This window comes from Nerophis lumbriciformis, linkage group LG24, assembly GCF_033978685.3.
Source record: "Nerophis lumbriciformis linkage group LG24, RoL_Nlum_v2.1, whole genome shotgun sequence".
Taxonomy (NCBI): Eukaryota; Metazoa; Chordata; class Actinopteri; order Syngnathiformes; family Syngnathidae; genus Nerophis; species Nerophis lumbriciformis.
The window spans coordinates 8,672,501-8,695,867 of NC_084571.2; the positions used below are offsets into that span (position 1 = coordinate 8,672,501).

At 42.3% G+C, this 23,367-nt stretch overlaps 3 protein-coding genes across 3 annotated transcripts in view; 2 read left to right on the forward strand and 1 right to left on the reverse strand.

Annotated features, from left to right (window-relative positions):
- pctp (phosphatidylcholine transfer protein) overlaps positions 1 to 23,367 on the reverse strand; it is a 93,006-nt gene that overhangs the window by 56,927 nt on the left and 12,712 nt on the right. The gene's annotated exons all lie outside the window — the stretch shown is intronic.
- Positions 12,494 to 13,237, forward strand: LOC133620186 (small integral membrane protein 36-like). Its single transcript, XM_061981465.1, has 2 exons — positions 12,494 to 13,002; positions 13,167 to 13,237. The coding sequence occupies exon 1, from the start codon at positions 12,696 to 12,698 to the stop codon at positions 12,996 to 12,998; it is 303 nt and encodes a 100-aa protein (XP_061837449.1). The 5' UTR covers positions 12,494 to 12,695; the 3' UTR covers positions 12,999 to 13,002; positions 13,167 to 13,237.
- Positions 13,016 to 23,367, forward strand: part of mmd (monocyte to macrophage differentiation-associated) — a 36,729-nt gene continuing 26,377 nt past the window's right edge. The window contains exon 1 of the mRNA XM_061981462.1: positions 13,016 to 13,234. The gene's annotated coding sequence lies outside the window, so the exon portion shown is untranslated. The remainder of the gene's footprint in view (positions 13,235 to 23,367) is intronic.

Sequence of the window (23,367 nt, forward strand, 5' to 3'; positions counted from 1 at the left end):
TCCCCGTGACTGCGTGGGTTCCCTCCGGGTACTCCGGCTTCCTCCCACTTCCAAAGACATGCACCTGGGGATAGGTTGATTGGCAACACTAAATTGGCCCTAGTGTGTGAATGTGAGTGTGAATGTTGTCTGTCTATTTGTGTTGGCCCTGTGATGAGGTGGCGACTTGTCCAGGGTGTACCCCGTCTTCCGCCCGATTGTAGCTGAGACAGGCTCATACTTGCCAACCCTCCTGGATTTTCTGGGAGACTCCCGAAATTCAGCGCCTCTCCCGAAAACCTCCCGGGACAAATTTTCTCCCGAAAATGTACCGAAATTCACGCTAACCCACAATATAAACAGCGCAACTGCCCAATCACGTTATAACTGTAGAATGATGGAGGGCGAGTTCTTGGTTTCTTATGTGGGTTTATTGTTAGGCAGTTTCATTAACGTCCTCCCAGCGCGGCAACAACACACAACAACAGCAGTCACGTTTTTGTATACCGTAAAGCAGTTCGTCTGCTGTAAACAGCAATGTTGTGACACTCTTAAACAGGACAATACTGCCATCTAGTGCATTTGATGAAAGCACTTTTGTGCGTGCCACACATCAATGCATCATCAGAGAGGGTGTTCAGCATGGTTCGAAAAATAGTGACAGAGAATAGAACAAGGATGGACAATTCAAGCCTTAACTCAACAATGAGTAGATGAGTGTTATGTGTGTGTATATGTGTAAATAAATGGACACTGAAATTCAAGTATTTATTTTATATATATATATATATTTATAAAATAAAATAAAATAAAAATAAAAAAAAAATATATATATATATATATATATATATATATATATATATATATATATATATATATATATATATATATATATATATATATATATAGCTAGAATTCACTGAATGTCAAGTATTTCTTATATATATGAAATACTTGACTTGGTGAATTGTAGCTGTAAATATACTCCTCCCCTTTTAGCCACGCCCCCAACAACGCCCCCGTCCCACCCCGACCACGCCCACCCCCTCCCCCCACCTCCCGAAATCGGAGGTCTCAAGGTTGGCAAGTATGGACAGGCTCCAGCGCCCCCTGCAACCCTGAAGGGAATAAGCGGTAGAAAATGGATGGATGGATGGGCCTTTTTCATGTTTAATTTTCAAAACCAATATAATATATGGATGTTTTTTAACCGTAAAGGCTCCCCTTAAGTTTGGTCTCAGTCATAAAAATGTAAAATCAATTCATACTTTAAATTATTATTTTTCAACGCTGAAACCTCTAGATTAGGGGTGTCCAAAGTGCAGTCTGGTTTTTATTGGCCTGCGACATATTCTAAAGACAACATAAAAACATCCTGGATTAGAACAATATACAAAAAAACACTAGAATATGCAATTTTGGGAGAAATTGCATGTGAATGCTGAAATGTACAAGCCAAACTTTATTGCTAATGTTAGCATGCTAACAGTTAAAATGCATCAAGTACCAAGTCATATGATTATGAAGCGTACGCATGTGAAATTAGCTAAAATAAGTTAGTATGCTAAAAGTTTGCATGTGGCAAGTACGTAGTTATATGACTCTGAGGTGTTTGGCTGTAAAATTAGCTAAAAAAGTTAGCGTGTGGCAAGTAGTTATATGATTCTGAGGCGATCAGCTGTAAAACTGGTTAAAAAGGTTGCCATGCTATTGTTAGTTAGGGTGACCATTTCCATGACACCAAAAAGGAGGACATTATGCGGCATATCAATAAATTACTATGGTGTACATAGGACTCTGGTATACTCTTATTTATAGTACAATTTTGAGTGGTTTAAAGATGATGTTTGTGTGGCTGAATAGGAAAAAATATTAAAGTCAAGTGTTTGTTAACAGTATTTGTATTTATTTAATACATTGTGGTGTTCAAAAAGTGACCACTGAGATGAATCTTTTCAAGTGCAGAGTGCCACAAAGCATAACATGTGTGGACTTAAATGTAGTTAACATATATAATTTAAAAAAAAATGCCACAAAAAATGTTCCACATCAACATCAAGGCTGCTTGCTGCATATCTGGTTGCGTTATGCAGAATATGGGCCAAACAGTTTGCAGGGAGCACATCTTTTTGGCTCAGTTTCAGCTTCTGATACACTGTTATGTTTGCCACAATTGACACTGGCATTGTCTGCTGCATATGCAGACATGTTTTTCACCTCTAAGCCAGACATCTCAAGTTTTGCCAGCAGCTGGTTTGTTATGGCTTCTGACGTTTCGTTGCTGTCACTATAAAAATCCAACAGGACATGTTGGATGCCTTCATCAAAGTGAAAATACCTTACCACAATGGGAAAACACTTGTTTGTTCCTTTATTTGAGGCGTCGGTTGCTACGGAAAAGGGTAGGTTGTTTTCTTTTATGTAGTCGGTATGTTCCTGTACTGAATAGTGAGCGATGACGTTCTCGCACAATGCCTTGGCTTTTGTTCGGCCACAGGCCATCCCTTTAGCTGTGGGCTAGTCACTGAAAATCTCCCGGTCCACTTTCATGCCGCAGTCTAAACTTCTGTAGGACTGGTGATGCTTTGCAGTGGTTCTCAACCTTTTTTCAGTGATGTACCCCCTGTGAACATTTTTTTAATTCAAGTACCCCTAATCAGAGCAAAGCATTTTTGGTTGAAAAAAAGAGATGAAGAAGGAAAATACAGCACTATGTCATCAGTTTCTGATTTATTAAATTGTATAACAGTGCAAAATATTGCTCATTTGTAGTGGTCTTTCTTGAACTATTTGGAAAAATATATATAAAATAACTAAAAACTTGTTGAAAAATAAACAAGTGATTCAATTATAAATAAAGATTTCTACACATAGAAGTAATCATCAACTTAAAGTGCCCTCTTTGGGGATTGTAATAGAGATCCACCTGGATTCAGGAACTTAATTCTAAACATTTCTTCACAAAAAAAGAAATCTTTAACATCAATATTTATGGAACATGTCTACAAAAAATCTAGCTGTCAACACTGAATATTACATTGTTGCATTTCTTTTCACAATTCTTTTTCACAGACATTTTAGTGAGGGTCAAACCATCATGGCATGGGGGAAACTCTGGGTTTATGGTAATGAATGGAATAGCCTACTTGATTTGATGTTCAGTTTATGAACTTACATTACATTACATACCCCCAGGGGTACACGTACCCCCATTTGAGAACCACTGCTTTACAGCATGGTACACCTTGCACAGCTCCGCAGCGGTTATCTTGTCATCCAGGGGCGACGAAACTTCATGAAAAAATGTCCTCATTGAAGAGGTGCCGCACGTTTATTACTTTTATGTTTATCCGCGCACCCGCATGCCGTTCAATTGCAGCATTCCCCTGACTACTTACGTCGACATCACATCGACAAAGTGTGCAGAAGCCATGGAATGAGTCTCGGCTGCTTTTCGTTATAAATTCGTGCTCTTTTATCCATTCAGAATTAAACGAGGTCTTGCGTTTTGGCATGATGCTAACTTTCTGTCCAAGTCATGCCGCAGAAGCACATGGACCCTTGTTTACTTTTTTAACCAATGATAAGCAGATTTGTATCAGACACCGCTCTTAGCCAATCATTTGATACGTTACTGCGTTGGGGGCATTTTTTACGGTCTTTGATTGGCTATCGCGCTGCAGCCCAGCAAAGATGAAAAAACTCTGCTCTTCAAGCCTAGTGCCTCAAAAAGGAGGACAAATACGTGTCCGGCTTGATGCTGCGCCGGACGCCGGACAGGGCATTAAAAATCCGGACTGTCCGGCCTAAATCCGGACACCTGGTCACCCTATTGTTAGTATGCTAGGATGCTAACGTTAGCATGCTAACAGTTAGTATGCTAACAGTTAGCATGTGTTATGTACCACGTTATATGACTCTGAGGTGTTCGGCAGTAAAATTGGCTAAGAGTTAGCATGCGAACAGTTAGAATGCATCAAGTACCAAGTCGTATGACTATGAAGCGTGTGTATGTATATATATACACTGTATATATATATATATATATATATATATATATATATATATATGTATAAGTGACGTGCGGTGAACTAAACACCAGGTGAGGCATAGATACTTTTAGGGGTTTTTGTTATTTTCGGTTTTTTACTTAAATTCATATGTGCAGCTCTAATCATTGTTGATTTAGGTTGCACATTAGAATAACAGGAAAAAGAAGGAAGTAATTCGCTTTCATAAAAATGTTGTCATAATGATATTATAATATGATAAATGGGTCCAAAAATTGATAAAGTTGTTATTATATACTTGTCGGGCCCATTTGCTTTTAACAAAATAAATCAAGTATTGTGAGTGTATCTTACCTTTCTGTATTTGTATCTGAAGCAGCAATAGCTATCCTTCATGAAAACGTACTTTGTATGATCACATCCATTTTGTCTTAAAGTCTAGTTTAGAGAAGTATTTCATCTTGGATACAGTATATAATCCTCCATATTGGCAGACACATTCATTTAATTAAATTTCATTCCAAGCAATAAAACAATATTTTTGCATCTGACAAAAAACACCCACACATGCATTGTTGACAATATATCGCCCCCTACCTTGAGGCAGAGGTACTTGCTGCCTCATGGCCTGCCTATCCCCCATGGCAACAAGCAGGCGCCCCCTCACACGCAAACGCTCAATACTTTGTGTGTAGCCGTGGAGGCACCACCTGTGTCTGCCTCACTTCTCGTCCGCCACGTTAAAACATGGAATTTCCGCGATTTTTACCATGAAAATTATGAAAATATACAGGAACCACACCAAAATCCCATAGAAAGCATAGACCAAAAGATAAATATTCAAACTGATTTATTATTTTGTTTTATATATATATATATATATATATATATATATAAATATATATATATATATATATATATATATATATATATATACATACATACATACATACATGTGTGTGTATATGTGTGTATGTATATATATATATATATATATATATATATATATATATATATATATATATATATATGTATATATATATATATATATATATACACACACACACACACACACCCACACACACATACATACATAACCCAATGCGGCCCACGAGCCAAAAAGTTTGGGGACCCTTGCTCTACATCAGTGGTTCTCAAATGGGGGTACGCGTACCCCTGGGGGTACTTCAAGGTATACCAAGGGGTACGTGAGATTTTTTCAAAATATTCTAAAAATAGCAACATTTCAAAAATCCTTTATAAATATAAATAAAAACCTATCTTTTTTTCCAAATAGTTCAAGAAAGACCACTACAAATGAGCAATATTTTGCACTGTTATACAATTTAATCAATCAGAAACTGATGACATAGTGCTGTATTTTACTTCTTTATCTCTTTTTTTCCACCAAAAATGCTTTTCTCTGATTAGGGGGTACTTGAATTTTAAAAAAATTCACAGGGGATACATCACTGAAAAAAGGTTGAGAACCACTGCTCTACATCAACTTCAGATCTATCCGTCGATATAACGTTTACATTTTTTCTCTTATGTTTTATGCCATTTTTTGTTGAAGAAAACCCTGTTTTATATGGCAAAAACACAAAGTATTTTCCCCGAAAAATATTTCAAAGTGGAATACTTGATGTGAAGTACTTGGAGCCTTGAATAGGTCAATAATTCATAACAACATTGATTTGGATTCATTATTATTTTTTGAGCTAAGACAGTTTTAAAGTAAAAAACAGCCTTTGTTTAGTCACCATTGCAACTTTTTCTTGTTAGATTTCACCCGTTTGCTCTTTTATTCCACTTTTTATGTGTTTTTTTGTATCCATCCATCCATCCATCTTCTTCCGCTTATCCGAGGTCGGGTCGCGGGGGCAGCAGCTTAAGCAGGGAAGCCCAGACTTCCCTCTCCCCAGCCACTTCGTCCAGCTCCTCCCGGGGGATCCCGAAGCGTTCCCAGGCCAGCCGGGAGAGATAGTCTTCCCAGCGTGTCCTGGGTCTTCCCCGTGGCCTCCTACCGGTCGGACGTGCCCGAAACACCTTCCTAGGGAGGCGTTCGGGTGGCATCCTGACCAGATGCCCGAACCACCTCATCTGGCTCCTCTCGATGTGGAGGAGCAGCGGCTTTACTTTGAGCTCCCCCCGAATGACAGAGCTTCTCACCCTATCTCTAAGGGAGAGCCCCGCCACTCGGCGGAGGAAACTCACTTCGGCCGCTTGTACCCGTGATCTTGTCCTTTCGGTCATGACCCAAATCTCATGACCATAGGTGAGGATGGGAACGTAGATCGACCGGTAAATCGAGAGCTTTGCCTTCCGGCTCAGCTCCTTCTTCACCACAACGGATCGATACAGCGTCCGCATTACTGAAGATGCCGCACCGATCCGCTTGTCGATCTCACGATCCACTCTTCCCCCACTCGTGAACAAGACTCCGAGGTACTTGAACTCCTCCACTTGGGGCAAGATCTCCTCCCCAACCCGGAGATGGCACTTCACCCTTTTCCGGGAGAGAACCATGGACTCGGACTTGGAGGTGCTGATTCCCATCCCAGTCGCTTCACACTCGGCTGCGAACCGATCCAGCGAGAGCTGAAGATCTTGGCCAGAGGAAGCCACCAGGACCACATCATCTGCAAATAGCAGAGACCTAATCCTGCAGCCACCAAACCAGATCCCCTCAACGCCCTGACTGCGTCTAGAAATTCTGTCCATAAAGGTTATGAACAGAATCGGTGACAAAGGGCAGCCTTAGCGGAGTCCAACCCTCACTGGAAACGTGTCCGACTTACTGCCGGCAATGCGGACCAAACTCTGGCACTGATTATACAGGGAGCGAACTGCCACAATAAGACAGTCCGTTACCCCATACTCTCTGAGCACTCCCCACAGGACTTCCCGTGGTACACGGTCGAATGCCTTCTCCAAGTCCACAAAGCACATGTGGACTGGTTGGGCAAACTCCCATGCACCCTCAATGACCCTGCCGAGAGTATAGGCTCACACAAGTTCCGTAAATAATCCAAATTTGGAGCACAGCATCATATTTTTCACAGCTTTTTGATTGTTAGAGGTAGAAATTGTTTTAAAGTAAAGTTATAATTCTTTTTTAAAAGGCACAAAAAACAGGTCGGGCATGAGAAACTTACATTTATGAATATAAAACATATAAAATGTTGGTGTTGTTTACTTAAGTCATATTGCCATCATAGTACAGTCTACACGTATCTTATGTTTGACTGCCATCTACTGGTCACACTTATCATTACACCATGTATCAAATAAAATTGCTTCAAGGTCGGTAAGCAAAACCAGAATTATTCCGGACATTAGGCGCACCAGGTTATATAAAAAAAAAGGGTTTTAAGTGCGCCTTATAGTCCGGAAAATTAAAAAAAATGACATAATAATCAAATACATAGACAACTTTACACATTTTTTATACATACACATTTATATTCATACTGTATATTATTCACTGTTAAAAGCGGCCCTCTGAGGGCAACCATAATTGCGATGTGGCCCTCAATGAAAAAGAGTTTGACACGCCTGTACTAGTGGTACGCGGGCTCCATCTAGTGGTACGCCAAACAACCACTTAATTAAATATACAAACACAGTGTTACTGTTCAAACTGTATGTAATGTTTGGCTAAAAATATCCAAATATATATAGATTAAATAATACCTCTGCCTCGTTTTTAATTAATATTCAGGCCTACTACGCTACTGTAGTGTAATGTTGGTCATTAAGGTGGTACTGAAAACAACTGGCCTACTATGTTTACCTTTTGTACATGACTTGATAAAAATAGGAGAGACCAACCTTGTTATGGGGGTTAATTTGTGTCTTTATTTCAAAAGCTTTTGATGGACATTGAAACTATGTAACTAAATTTTTTGCGTTCGAAGTTAGTGAACTGATTTATTTTTACATCAAACCTTGTGGTCGTTAGAGTGTCCTGAGATCGGTAGGTCGTGAGTTCAAACCCCGGCCGAGTCATACCAAAAACTATAAAAATGGGACCCATTACCTCCCTGCTTTACACTCAGCATCAAGGGTTGGAATTGGGGTTTAAATCACCGAAAATGATTACCGGGCACGGCCACTGCTGCTGCTCACTGCCTCCCTCACCTCCCAGGGGGTGATCAAGGGCGGTGGGTCAAATGCAGAGAATAATTTTGCCATACCTAGTGTGTGTGTGACAATCATTGGTACTTTAACTTTAACTTTAACAAGTGTAACACACTTATGCACTTAAAGACTAAGAGTAAGTATGCAAGTGTAACACACTTATGCACTTAAAGACTAAGTGTAAGTATGCAAGTGTAACACACTTATGCACTTTTTAATTATGCTGACAATAAACTTACATTTATGAATATAAAACTCACTGGGTCTTTGTGGTTTACGACTGAACGTTACTTTCAGCTTGTCACAAGACACGCCCCCTGGGTGCGCGAGAGGCCGCACAAAACGTCACGTGACCCAGCGTGACCCGAGCTAACGTCAGGATATTTTTTTTCCCCAGCCTAATGTTGCCACATTAGCGTGTTGAAGGCAGATTCTAATCCAGAAATTTTAATCTGAGAGCGTTCCAAAAAAAACAAAAAAAACATTTTGCCTCCTCTTTGAGCTGCCACCTTATCGTGGTAGAGTTGTTTGCGTGTCCCAATGATCCTATGAGCTATGTTGTCCGGGGGCTTCCATGCCCCCTGGTAGGGTCTCCCAAGACAAACAGGTCCTAGGTGAGGGATCAGACAAAGAGCAGCTCGATGACTTCTATGGGAATCCACGAACAAAGACTCCGATTTCCCTCGCCCGACGCGTGTCACCGGGGCCCCCCTCTGGAGCCAGGCCCGGAGTTGGGGCGCGATGGCGAGCGCCTGCTGGCCGGGCCTGTCCCCATGGGGCCCGGCTGGGCATAGCCCGAAGAGGCAACGTGGGTCCCCCCTCCAATGAGCTCACCACTCATGGGAGGGGCCATAGAGGTCGGGTGCGTTGTGAGCTGGGCGAAAGCTGAAGGCAGGATGGTTGGCGGTCCGATCTTCGGCTGGATATAGTCGGACTCACTTCTACACACAGCAAGGGCTCTGGAACCAGTTCTCTCGAGAGGGGCTCGACTCTCTTCCACACTGGCGTTGCACGCAGTGAGAGGCGACGGGCTGGGGTAGGAATTCTTGTTACCCCCGGATCAAAGCCTGCACGTTGGAGTTCAACCCAGTGGACGATAGGGTAGCGTCCCTCCGCCTTCGGGTGGGGGAACGGGTCCTGACTGTTGTTTGTGCTTACGCACCAAGCAGCAGTTCAGCGTACCCACCCTTTTTGTATACACTCGAGGGAGTACTGGAAAGTGCTCCTCCGGGTAATTCCCTTGTCCTACTGGGGGACTTCAACGCTCATGTTGGCAACGACAGCGAAACCTGGAGAGGCGTGATTGGGAAGAATGGCCGCCTGGATCTGAACTCGAGTGGTGTTTTGTTATTGGACTTTTGTGCTCGTCACAGATTGTCCATAACAAACACCATGTTCAAACATAAAGGTGTACATATGTGCACTTGGCACCAGGACACCCTAGGCCGCAGTTCCATGATCGACTTTGTTGTTGTGTCATCGGATTTGCGGCCTCATGTTTTGGACACACGGGTGAAGAGAGGGGCGGGGCTTTCTAACCGATCACCACCTGGTGGTGAGTTGGCTGAGATGGTGGGGGAGGATGCCGGACAGACCTGGCAGGCCCAAACGCATTGTGAGGGTCTGCTGGGAACGTCTAGCAGAGTCTCCTGTCAGAGAGAGTTTCAATTCCCACCTGCGGAAGAACTTTGAACATGTCCCGAGGGAGGTGCTGGACATTGAGTCCGAGTGGACCATGTTTCGCGCCTCTATTGTCGAGGTGGCTGATTAGAGCTGTTGCCACAAGGTAATTGGTGCCTGTCGGGGCGGTAATCCTCGAACCCGTTGGTGGACACCGGCGGTGAGGGATGCCGTCAAGCTGAAGAAAGAGTCCTATCGGGTTCTTTTGGCTCATAGGACTACGAAGGTAGCGGACAGGTACCGACAGGCCAATCGGTGTGCGGCTTCAGCGGTCGCGCAGGCAAAACTCGGACATGAGAGGAGTTCGGGGAAGCCACGGAAAACGACTTCCGGACGGCTTCGAAGCGATTCTGGACCACCATCCGCCGCCTCAGGAAGGGGAAGCAGTGCACTGTCAACACCGTGTATGGTGAGGATGGTGTTCTGCTGACCTCGACTGCGGATGTTGAGCATCAGTGGAGGGAATACTTCGAAGACCTCCTCAATCCCACCAACACATCTTCCTATGAGGAAGCAGAGCCTGGGGAGTCTGTGGTGGGCTCTCCTATTTCTGGGGCTGAGGTTGCTGAGGTAGTTAAAAAGCTCCTCCGTGGCAAGGCCCCGGGGGTGGATGAGAACCGCCCGGAGTTCCTTAGGGCTCTGGATGCTGTGGGGCTGTCTTGGTTGACAAGACTCTGCAGCATCGCGTGGACATCGGGGGCGGTACCTTCTGGATTGGCAGACCGGGGTGTTGGTTCCTCTCTTTAAGAAGGGGAACCGGAGGGTGTGTTCCAACTATCGTGGGATCACACTCCTCAGCCTTCCCGGTAAGGTCTATTCAGGTGTACTGGAGAGGAGGCTACGCCGGATAGTCGAACCTCGGATTCAGGAGGAACAGTGTGGTTTTAATCCTGGTCGTGGAACTGTGGACCAGCTCTATACTCTCGGCAGGGTCCTTGAGGGTGCATGGGAGTTTGCCCAACCAGTCTACATGTGCTTTGTGGACTTGGAGAAGGCATTCGACCATGTCCCTTGAGAAGTCCTGTGGGGAGTGCTCAGAGAATATGGGGTATTGGACTGTCTGATTGTGGCGATCCGCTCCCTGTATTATCAGTGTCAGAGCTTGGTCCGCATTGCTGGCAGTAAGTCGGACACATTTCCAGTGAGGGTTGGACTCCGCCAAGGCTACCCTTTATCACCAATTTGGTTCATAACTTTTATGGACAGAATTTCTAGGCGCAGTCAAGGCGTTGAGGGGATCCGGTTTGGTGGCTGCAGGATTAGGTCTCTGCATTTTGCAGATGATGTGGTCCTGATGGCTTCATCTGGCCAGGATCTTCAGCTCTCACTGGATCGGTTCGCAGCCAAGTGTGAAGCAACTGGGATGAGAATCAGCACCTCTACGTCCGAGTCCATGGTTTTCGCCCGGAAAAGGGTGCGGTGCCATCTCCGTGTTGGGGAGGAGACCCTGCCCCAAGTGGAGGAGTTCAAGTACTTAGGAGTCTTGTTCACGAGTCAGGGAAGAGTGGATCGTTAGCTCGACAGGCGGATCGGTGCGGCGTCTTCAGTAATGCGGACGCTGTATCGACCCGTTGTGGTGAAGAAGGAGCTGAGCCGGAAGGCAAAGCTCTCAATTTACCGGGCGATCTAAGTTCCCATCCTCACCTATGGTCATGAGCTTTGGGTTATGACCGAAAGGACAAGATCACGGGTACAAGCGGCCAAAATGAGTTTCCTCCGCCGGGTGGCGGGGCTCTCCCTTAGACATAGGGTGAGAAGCTCTGCCATCCGGGGGGAGCTCAAAGTAAAGCCGCTGCTCCTCCACATTGAGAGGAGCCAGATGAGGTGGTTCGGGCATCTGGTCAGGATGCCACCCGAACGCCTCCTTAGGGAGGTGTTTAGGGCACGTCCAACCGGTAGGAGGCCACGGGGAAGACCCAGGACACGTTGGGAAGACTATGTCTCCCGGCTGGCCTAAGAACGCCTCGGGATCCCCCGGGAAGAGCTGGACAAAGTGGCTGGGGAGAGGAAAGTTTGGGCTTCTCTGCTTAGGCTGCTGCCCCTGCGACCCAACCTCGGATAAGCGGAGGATGATGGATGGATGGATGGAAATACATTTGCGTGAAGACCTCATCCGGGTTTGATTAAAGCGTGCTAGCATGCTAACGCTCCTCAAACCTACCCCACCCCGAATGGGGGTTAATTTGTGTCTTTATTACAAAAGCTTTTGCGTTCAAATTTTGTGAACGGATTTATTTTTTACATCAAATTAAGATGACAATAAATGTACATTTATGAATGTAAATCTCACTGGAATCTGTGGTTTACGTCTAGACGTTACTTCCTGCTTGTCACAAGACACGCCCCCTGGGTGCGCGAGAGGCCGCGCAAAACGTCACGTGACCCGAGCTAATGTCAGGATTATTTTTTTTTCCCGGCCAAATGTTGCCATTTTAGCCTGTTGAAGGCAGATTCTAATCCAGAAACTTTAATCTGACAGCGTTCCAAAAAAAACAAACATTTTGCGTGAAGACGTCATCCGGGTTTAATTAAAGCGTGCTAGCATGCTAACGCTCCTCAAACCCACCCCGCCTCGGAATTGAGCCAGATGGCCGCTGTCGCCAATCCCTGCTCACAATCGAGATTAAGATTACACCACACACACACACACACACACACACACACGGATAGAAAATGGAGGATGTGCGTAGAAGTGCGAGCAGATGATATAAGAGACAATCCGCCACAAAGTCCAGGATTAAGTTATCAAAGTGCGCCATTGATCGCAGAAACGGGAGGTTTGGAGGAGCGGCGGCGATTAAAGTCTTTGCCGAGCGGGACCCAGGGGATGGACGCGGGAGGACACGCCGGCACCGTGTGCCGGTAGCGCGGGCCCACAGGAGGATGGGCTTCCTGGAGAACTACCAGGAGATCGACCCGGTCACGCTCAACCTCTGCATCCTGATCGCAAGCTACGTCATCCTGCTGCTGGTCTTCCTCATCTCCTGCATCATGTACGACTGCCGCGGCAAGGACCCCACCAAGGAGTACGCCCCGGACCCCCCGCCCACCCAGTCGCCTATCCGGCTGGTGGTCATGCAGAGCTCCCCGGCCCCCGTGGGACGCTGGGACGCGGCCGGCATGATCGCCACCTACCACGAGCCCCCGCACGCCGACTTCCGGGAGAAGAAGAGCACCATGGTCTGAGGGGGTGCGCTTCTTTTTCACGCTTTCGCACTGAAAAATCCTTTCCTTTTTTTATGGACTTCCTACATGCGCACGGACGCTGACGCGGAGTGGCGTGTGTGTGCGTCTGTATGTATGTGTGTGTGTGTGTGTGTGCGTGCGTGAAATCCTTGCTCAAGGGTCGGCCAGGATGTCAGATGTCACAAGTGATAAGGCGCCATGTTGTTTTGACGCACTTAGCCGGGATTAAAGTGAAGGTGAGCAAAACAAGTGCGTGCGCACGCACACACACACACACACACACACACACACACTGCAGGTGGGAATAAAAGGTATGTGCCGGTCCCTGGAAGCTTTTACCGGGAGTGACGTCGCCTTCTTGGAATGAGGAAGTGCTGTTGTCGTCTACTTCCTGATTGGCTGCCATTCAAGGATTAGCCCTCCAACATTTGCTTAAGTCTGCCCGCACCTCTTATGTCTTATGTCAAGTTTGAGACGTCTCCAAAGAAGAAGCTGGCAGTCTGGTCTTCTTGACCGGTGCTTCTAAAACTTTTCAACCACCTCTGAAAACGCTTACTGGCTCCCCGAGTGCCACCATAATGACCGACATTAAAATACAGTAGCGTAGTAGGCCTACAGTGGTGGTCAAAAGTTGACATACACTTGTAAAGAACATAATGTCATGGCTGTCTTGAGTTTACAATCATTTCTACAACTCTTATTTTTTGTGATAGAGGGATTGGAGTACATACTTATTTGTCACAAAAAACTATTCCTGAAGTTTGGTTCTTTTATGAACGTATTATGGGTCTACTGAAAATGTGACCAAATCTGCTGGGTCAAAAGTATACATACAGCAATGTTAATATTTGGTTCCATGTCCCTTGGCAAGTTTCACTGCAATAAGGCGCTTTTGGTAGCCATCCACAAGCTTCTGGTTGAATTTTTGACCACTCCTCTTGACAAAATTGGTGCAGTTCAGCTAAATGTGTTGGTTTTCTGACATACACTTGTTTCTTCAGCATTGTCCACGCGTTTAAGTCAGGACATTGGGAAGGCCATTCTAAAACCTTAATTCTAGCCTGATTTAACCATTCCTTTACCACTTTTGACGTGTGTTTGGGGTCATTGTCCTGTTGGAACACCCAACTGCGCCCAAGACCCAACCTCTGGGCTGATGATTTTAGGTTGTCCTGAAGAATTTGGAGGTAATCCTCCTTTTTTATTGTCCCATTTACTCTCTGTAAAGCACCAGTTCCGTTGGCGGCAAAACAGGCCCAGAGCATAATACTACTACCACCATGCTTGACGGTAGGATTGGTGTTCCTGGGATTAAAGGCCTCACCTTTTCTCCTCCAAACATGTTGCTGGGTATTGTGGCCAAACAGCTAAATGTTTGTTTCATCTGACCACAGAACTTTCCTCCAGAAGGTCTTATCTGTTTGGCCACAATACCCAGCAACATGTTTGGAGGAGAAAATGTGAGGTCTCTAATCCCAGGAACACCATGTCTACCGTCAAGCATGGTGGTGGTAGTATTATGCTCTGGTTCTGTTTTGCTGCCAATGGAACTGGTGCTTTAAATGGGACAATGAAAAAGGAGGATTACCTCCAAATTCCTAAGGACAACCTAAAATCATCACCCCACAGGTTGGGTCTTGGGTGCAGTTGAGTGTTCCAACAGGACAATGACCCCAAACACACGTCAAAAGTGGTAAAGGAATGGCTAAATCAGCGTATAATTAAGGTTTTAGAATGGCCTTCCCAAAGTCCTGACGTATACGCGTGGACAATGCTGAAGAAACAAGTCCATGTCAGTAACCAACAAATTTAGCTCATAAAAGAACCAAACTTCATGAATGTTTTTTGTGACCAACGAGTATGTGCTCCAATCACTCTATCACACAAAAAATAAGAGTTGTAGAAATTATTGGAAATTCAAGACAGCCATGACATTATGTTCTTTACAAGTGTATGTAAACTTTTGACTACGACTGTAAGTATTCATTAAAAACAAGGCAGATGGTTTTATTTAACAAGTTTATTTATTATTTTTGGGCACCGTAACATTACACACAGTTTGAACAGTAACATTGTGTTTGAATATTTAATTAAGCGATTCCCCTGGATGGAGCCCACGTACCACTGTTTGTTCTAAAACATGCTAAGTACCATCAAGATCACAGTAAATCAGGGGTGTCCCGATACTTCGTTTTCAATTCCGATACCGACATTGGAGCTATGAGTATTGGCCTATACCGATATTATCGGATACGATATCTGCAGGAATCATACGTACTTGTATTATTCAGAACGTTAGCAAAGGTTGGATGAAGTGAAATTAGTCAAACAGGCACAATAATAGGTATGAAAACACTGAGAGCAACCATAACTCAATGAAAACGAGTTTGACACCCTGTACTAGTGGTGCGCGGGTTCCATCTAGTGGTACGCCAAACAATCACTTAATTAAATGTACTAACACAGTGTTACTGTTCAAATTGTATGTAATTTTACAGTGGCCAAAAATACCGATATATATATATATATATATATATATATATATATATATATATATATATATATATATATATATATATATATATATATTATATATATATATATATATATATATATATATATATATATATATATATATATATATATATATATATATATATATATATATATATATATATGTCTTAATAAGGTTATCCAAAAAATAGTGCTCGATACCGTAGTAGAGCGCAATATATGTATGTGTGGGGGAAAAAAAATCACAAGACTATTTCATCTCTACAGGCTTGTTTCATGAGGGGGGTACCCTCAATCGTCAGGAGATTTTAATGGGAGCATTCGCATACCATGGTTTATATAGGGCACAGAGTGGGTGGGTACAGGCTGGCCTAGGGGCGTGGTGATTGGTTCATGTGTTACCTAGGAGGTGTTTCCGTCTATGGCGGCATGTTGTTACAATTTCGCTGCGCTTGTTGAGGGATGACAGGTCTGGACGGTAGATAATAAACAGTTTCTCTTTCAAGCATAGGTTGCATCTTTTATCACCACTATTGTAAGGTGTGCTGGATGCAAGAATTTGCCATGTTATTGAATATTCAACATTATTGTCTTTGAGGTCCCAAATGTGTTTGCTGAGTTCTGTGGTATTTCGCAGGTTTTTGTTCCTGAAAGAAGCCTTGTGGTTGTTCCATCTGGTTTTGAATTCACCCTCGGTTCATCCTATATATGTGTCGGATGTGTTAATGTCCTTGCGTATTACCTTAGATTGGTAGACAACTGATGTTTGTAAGCATCCCCCGTTGAGGGGGCAATCATGATTGCCCCCCCACTCTGTGCCCTATATAAACCATGGTATGCGAATGCTCCCATTAAAATCTCCTGACGATTGAGGGTACCCCCCTCATGAAACAGGCCTGTAGAGATGAAATAGTCTTGTGATTTTTTTTTCCCCACACATACATATATATATATATATATATATATATATCTTCTATTTTTATCAAGTCATGTACAAAAGGTAAACATAGTAGACCACCTTAATGACCAACATTAAAATACAGTAGCGTAGTAAGCCTGAATATTAATTAAAAACAAGGCAGATGTATTATTTAACACACACACACACACACACACACACACACACACACACACACACACACACACACACACATATATCAAATATATGTGTGTGTGTGTGTGTGTGTGTGTGTGTGTGTGTGTGTTAAATAATACCTCTGCCTTGTTTTTAATTAATATTCAGGCTTACTACCTGATTTATACAAGAATATATATATATATATATATATATATATATATATATATATATATATATATATATATATATATATATATATATATATATATGTGTGTGTGTGTGTGTGTGTGTGTTAAATAATACCTCTGCCTTGTTTTTAATTAATATTCAGGCTTACTACGCTACTGTATTTTAATGTTGGTCATTAAGGTGGCCTACTATGTTTACCTTTTGTACATGACTTGATAAAAATAGAAGGAGAGACCAACCTTGTTATGGAGGTTAATTTGTGTCTTCATTACAAAATCTTTTGTTGGACATTCTAACTACATTTTTTTGCGTTTGAATTTTGTAAACTGAATTATGTTTGTCACATTATGCTGGCAATTTTAATGGATAAAAATATGTGAGCAAAATGAGCGTATTTAAAAATGCAGTTTGTCATAATACAGTGTTTTAAAATGCATTGTAAAAAAAAATGCAGTGTAAAAAAAAAATCACTGTGTAGAAATTTAGTGTGAAAAAATTAATTGCAGAAATATTTGTTGCTTCAAAACTCAAGACTCACTTCCGATAAATTAAGACGATTAGATCGATCCAGTTTTCTGCACTCAAGCTTTTTTTACACATAATTATTTTTACACTTAATTTTTACAAACTTAATTTTTTTACACTGAATCATTACGCACTGATTTTTATTTATTTTTTTACAGTTTTTTTTATTATTACACTGAATTTTTAAACAATGGATTTTTTTACACTGACTTTTTTTTTACATACAATTGTATTTGTATCCACTGGATTTTTAAAAAGACACATTTTTATTTCGGGAAATTGTCAGCATAATTTGATGTAAAAAAATTCAGTTCACAAAATTAAAACGCAAAAAAACAAGTTACATAAAAAAAGCTTTTGTATTAAAGACTTAAACCTTCATACTTGTGTTTAATTGGGAGTCAAACTTTGCACAAGCTACCATGCTGCAGGATTGCTTGTATCGCACATGATATCACACACAAATAAACACGCCGCAGGACTGCTTGTATCGCACATTATATCACAGATGAATAAACACGCCGCAGAACTGCTTGTATCGCACATTTTATCGCACACAAGTAAACACGCTGCAGGACTGCTTGTAACGCACATTATATCACACACAAGTAAGCATGTTGCAGGACTGCTTGTATCGCACATGCTGTCACACACGAGTAAATCTGCAGCAGGACTGCTTGTATTGCACATGCTATCACACACAAGTAAACAAGCTGCAGGACTGCTTGTATCGCACATGATATCACACACGAATAAACACGCCACAGGACTGCTTGTATCGCACATTATATCACACACGAATGAACACGCCATAGGACTGCTTGTATCGCACATGATATCGCACACAAGTAAACACGCGGCAGGACTGCTTGTATCGCACATGATATCACCCACAAACACGCCGTAGGACTGGTTATAACGCACATGATATCACACACAAATAAACACGCCTTAGGACTGCTTGTAATGCACATGATATCACACACAAGTAAGCATGTTGCAGGACTGCTTGTATCGCACATGCTGTCACACACGAGTAAATCTGCAGCAGGACTGCTTGTATTGCACATGCTATCACACACAAGTAAACATGCTGCAGGACTGCTCGTATCGCACATGATATCACACACGAATAAACACGCCACAGGACTGCTTGTATCGCACATTATATCACACACACGAATAAACACGCCGTATGACTGCTTGTATTGCACATGATATCGCACACAAGTAAACACGCTGCAGGACTGCTTGTATCGCACATGATATCACCCACAAACACGCCGTAGGACTGCTTGTAACGCACATGATATCACACACAAAAAACACACCTTAGGACTGCTTGTAATGCACATGATATCACACACAAGTAAGCTTGTTGCATAGACTGCTTGTATTGCACATGCTATATCACACACGAGTAAACACGCTGCAGGACTGCTTGTATCGCACATGATTTCGCACACAAGTAAACACACTGCAGGACTGCTTGTATCGCACATGATATCACACAGACTTAAACACGCTACAGGATTGCTTCTATCGCACATGATGTCACACAGAAGTAAACACGCTGCAAGACTGCTTGTATCGCACACAAGTAAACACGCTGCAGGACAGCTTGTATTGCACATGTTATAAGACAGGAGTAATCAAGCAGCAGGACTGCTAGTATTGCACATGCTATCACAAACAAGTAAAAACGCTGCAGGACTGATTGTATCGCACACAAGTAAACACGCTGCAGAACTGCTTGTATCGCATATGATATCCCACACAAGTAAATACGCTGCAGGACTGCTTGTATCGCACATGATATCAAACACATATAAAAATGCCGCAGGAATGCTTGTATCGCACAATATCAGACACGAGCAAACACTCTGTAGGACTGCTTGTATCACACATGATATCACATACAAGGAAACACGCTGTAGACTGCTTTTATCGCACATGATACCACACAAAAGTGAACAAAAGTAGGACTACTTGTATCAGACATTTTAGATGCAAGCCAAAATAACCTAATACTTGTTTTTTGGCTGATATTGGACCGATATAATATGGAATCAGGACACCCCTACACCGAACTAGCAATTATCTGAGTCTAAGCACCATTATTACGCCACAACTTTTGACATTGGCATTTAACATTGCAATGCTTGATTCTACAACAAGCTAACTAGCTCACCTAACTAGCCTGCTCATTGGCCTTGTGGTTAGAGTGTCCGCCCTGAGATCGGTAGGTCATGAGTTCAAACCCCGGCCGAGTCATACCAAAGACTATAAAAATGGAACCCATTACCTCCCTGCTTGGCACTCAGCATCAAGGGTTGGAATTTGGGGTTAAATCACCAAAATGATTCCCAAGCGCTGCCACCGCTGCTGATCACTGCTCCCCTCACCACCCAGGAGGTGAACATAGGGATGGGTCAAATGCAGAGAGTGATTTCACCACACGCAGTGTGTGTGTGTGTGACTATCAGTGGTACTTTAACTTTTAACCTACGCATGCTAGGATAAGACTAGCATCATCAGTAGAAAGTGGAGTGAAGGAATGATGAGAAGAAACTTAAAGAAAATTTAAAAAATTACTTTTGAGGTCTAGTTAGCAAGAAGCTAACTTCTGTTAACTCACGTTAACTTCATGAAGTGTCTTAGCTTTAGCACAGGGATAAAAAAAAATGAAACGTTTACTGGAAAACTGGACACAAATAATCATATTGGCTGAACTTTAACTCAGTGGGCTTGACTTAATGAAACAATGTTGCAATGCATACTTGCCAACACTCCCGATTTTCCCGGGAGACTCCCGAATTTCAGTGCCCCTCCCGAAAATCTCCCGGGGCAACCATTCTCCCGAATTTCTCCCAGTTTCCACCTGAATAACAATATTGGGGGCGTGCCTTAAAGGCACTGCCTCTAACGTTCTCTAGAACCTGTCGTCACGTTCCCTTTTCCTCCATACAAACAGCGTGCCGGCCCAGTCACATAATATATGCGGCTTGTACACACACACAAGTGAATGCAATCATACTTGCTCAACAGCTATACAGGTCACACTGAGGGTGGCCGTATAAACAACTTTAACACTGTTACAAATATGCGCCACACTGTGAACCCACACCAAACAAGAATGACAAACACATTTCGGGAGAACATCCGCACCGTAACACAACATACACACAACAGAACAAATACCCAGAACCCCTTGCAGCACTAACTCTTCCGAGACGCTACAATATACACCCCCCCCTCCCCCCCGCCCCCTCAACCTCCTCATGCTCTCTCAGGGAGAGCATGTCCCAAATTCCAAGCTGCTGTTTTGAGGCATGTTAAAAAAAATAATGCACTTTGTGACTTCAATAATAAATATGGCAGTGCCATGTTGGCATTTTTTTCCATAACTTGAGTTGATTTGTTTTGGAAAACCTTGTTACATTGTTTAATGCATCCAGCGGGGCATCACAACAAATATAGGCATAATAATGTGTTAATCAGAGGTGTGGACTCGAGTCACATGACTTGGACTCGAGTCAGACTCGAGTCATGAATTTGATGACTTTAGACTCGACTTGACAAAATGTAAAAAGACTTGCAACTCGACTTAGACTTTAACATCAATGACTTGTGACTTCACTTGGACTTGAGCCTTTTGAATTGACATGACTTGACATGACTTGCTACTTTCCCCAAAACCCAAAGATGAAAAAGTTATTCGGGAGCGCTCCGTATTTTTCATTGTGTACTTGTCTATCAGCATTGCGTGTGTCAGCTGGTGTGGTCTCAGTACAACAGCCAATCAAATTAGATCTACTTTGTTTTCATCACACAGCATTCATCCAATCAAATTGCAGGACAACCAACGAAGAAGACATGTCCAAACCACACGCCAGTGAACAAAAAATGATACCTAAAATAATTTTGTTTGGGTATAAAAATTACGAGGTGGTCAACACAAAACGGTTTGCAGTATGCAACACATGCGGTTCGAAAATTACTGATGGAGAGGCAACAACTTCCAACTTCGTCCAGCATTTGAAGTTGCACAAAGAACGGTAAGTTTTGAATGTAAGATAACGTTTATTGGCTAAGTAACGTGACTTTTATTTGCTGTGTAGTTAAATCAGTGAGGCTGTAAACTCACTGCTAACGTTATAACGTTATTGCAAACACGGGAATCTGTTGCAGTTCACTACCTTATTCATACTTTTTGTTCAGTGATTTTTTTTAAGCAGGGTTACGTTAGTCAACATATCACACGTAACGTTAGACGGCGGTCAGCAGCACCGCGTATTTTAGCCACCTAAAAAAAGACAAAAATAGTAAAATAAAGGTCAGTTAAAATGTATACTATATTATGAATATGTGTACCGTTTTAGCTAGCTTTCTGACATACTGTTGGTTGTTTACCTCAGTGGTCCCCAACCACCGGGCCGCGGCCCGGTACTGGTCCGTGGATAGATTGGTATCGGGCCGCACAAGAAATATTTTTTTTTTCTTTTTCTTTTTTTAATTAAATCAACATAAAAAACACAAGATACACTTACAAGTAGTGCACCAACCCAAAACAACTCTCTCCCCCCTTTTGTTCTGGGCATTGAACATGAAGACTCTTCCTTCACTGTTCCGAGTGGCCATGAGAGTCTTGGCAGTGACTGCCTCCAGTGCTCCAGTGGAGCGAGTTTTCAGCCATGGTGGCATCATACTACGCCCCCATCGTGCACAAATGACTGACAGACTCTTGGCTAATTTGGTCTTTTGCAGATGCAATGCAGCATAGGGCCCTGACATATAAAAAGTACAACTTTTTTGTTATGTTCACGTATATGTCATGTTTTTTCAATGTTAACACTTTTGTACAAATAAGTACATTTGCACTTTATTTTTCAATGTGTTTGTTCTGTAAAGGAATGAGTTAATGTTTAAAATGACTGGTTAATAGTGCTATTATAAAGTGCAATGTCAGCACAATTTTCTTTCCTGCAATTTAAAATGCACTTGTTTTAATAAATAAATACAGCGTTTGAAAAGCATACACAATCTGTGTTAATATATTAGTCTGTGGTTAAAAGGACTTGAAAGGACTCGAAACTCAAAATGCAGGACTTAGGACTTGACTTGAGACTTTCCAGTCTTGATTTTGGACTTGACTCGGGGCTTGCCTGTCTTGACTCGGGACTTGACTCGGACTTGAGGGCAAAGACTTGAGACTTACTTGTGACTTGCAAAACAATGACTTGGTCCCACCTCTGGTGTTAATTCCACGACTGTATATATCGGTATCGGTTGATATCGGTATCGGTAATTAAGAGTTGGACAATATCTGTCACTGCGATCACAACGTGCAGTTGTTTGGTTGCAGAGGAAGAGGCCAACACCGCCATCAAGTGGCCACCTTTGAAACTCACACGCAAGCCTGAGACTTTAATGACGAGTCAGCTTTTTTAAAGTGGACAAAAACATGTTTTTGTAATGTTACGCAACTTAAATTAGTAGTAAATCGTACTTTTCTGAGGCGTCACGTGGTTTCTAAATATTTTTCCTATCATAATAACTATTTAACTTTGTTGTTTGATACATTTGTATATGGATTTTTTTTTTTTACAATTAAAGAAATATTAATTTTACCAACCTTTTTGTACACTTTAAAAAATCCACAATTTACTGACTCTGGTTTAAGTTTTTTTTAGAGGATTTTGGGCTCAATGTGCTGACACACTTTAAAAATGAAAAAAAAAAAAAAAAAATACTGTACTTTCACACACCTGAGGTTGTCTTGAAAACAACTGTTTGTAAGGTCTGATTGAGTTTGTGAGCCTTTTGAGCAGTAGAGATGTTTCTGTTTAAGTGCGGGTTCTTATAAAAATAAAAATAATAAAATAAAATAAAAAATCAATTTAAAAGAAATAAAAGAAAAAGAGACCATAAATAATGTAATACATTAAAAAATTAAAACATTAATTAATACAAATTTAAAAAATTTAAAACTTTGAAAAATAATGAGAAAAAACCCTGCAGTTTCTTAATAAAAAATAAATAAATAAATTATATATACAGGTA

What these genes read in the sequence shown, in the direction of transcription:
- LOC133620186 (XM_061981465.1), top strand. Translation starts at nt 12,696, where the DNA reads ATGGGCTTCCTGGAGAACTACCAGGAGATCGACCCGGTCACGCTCAAC.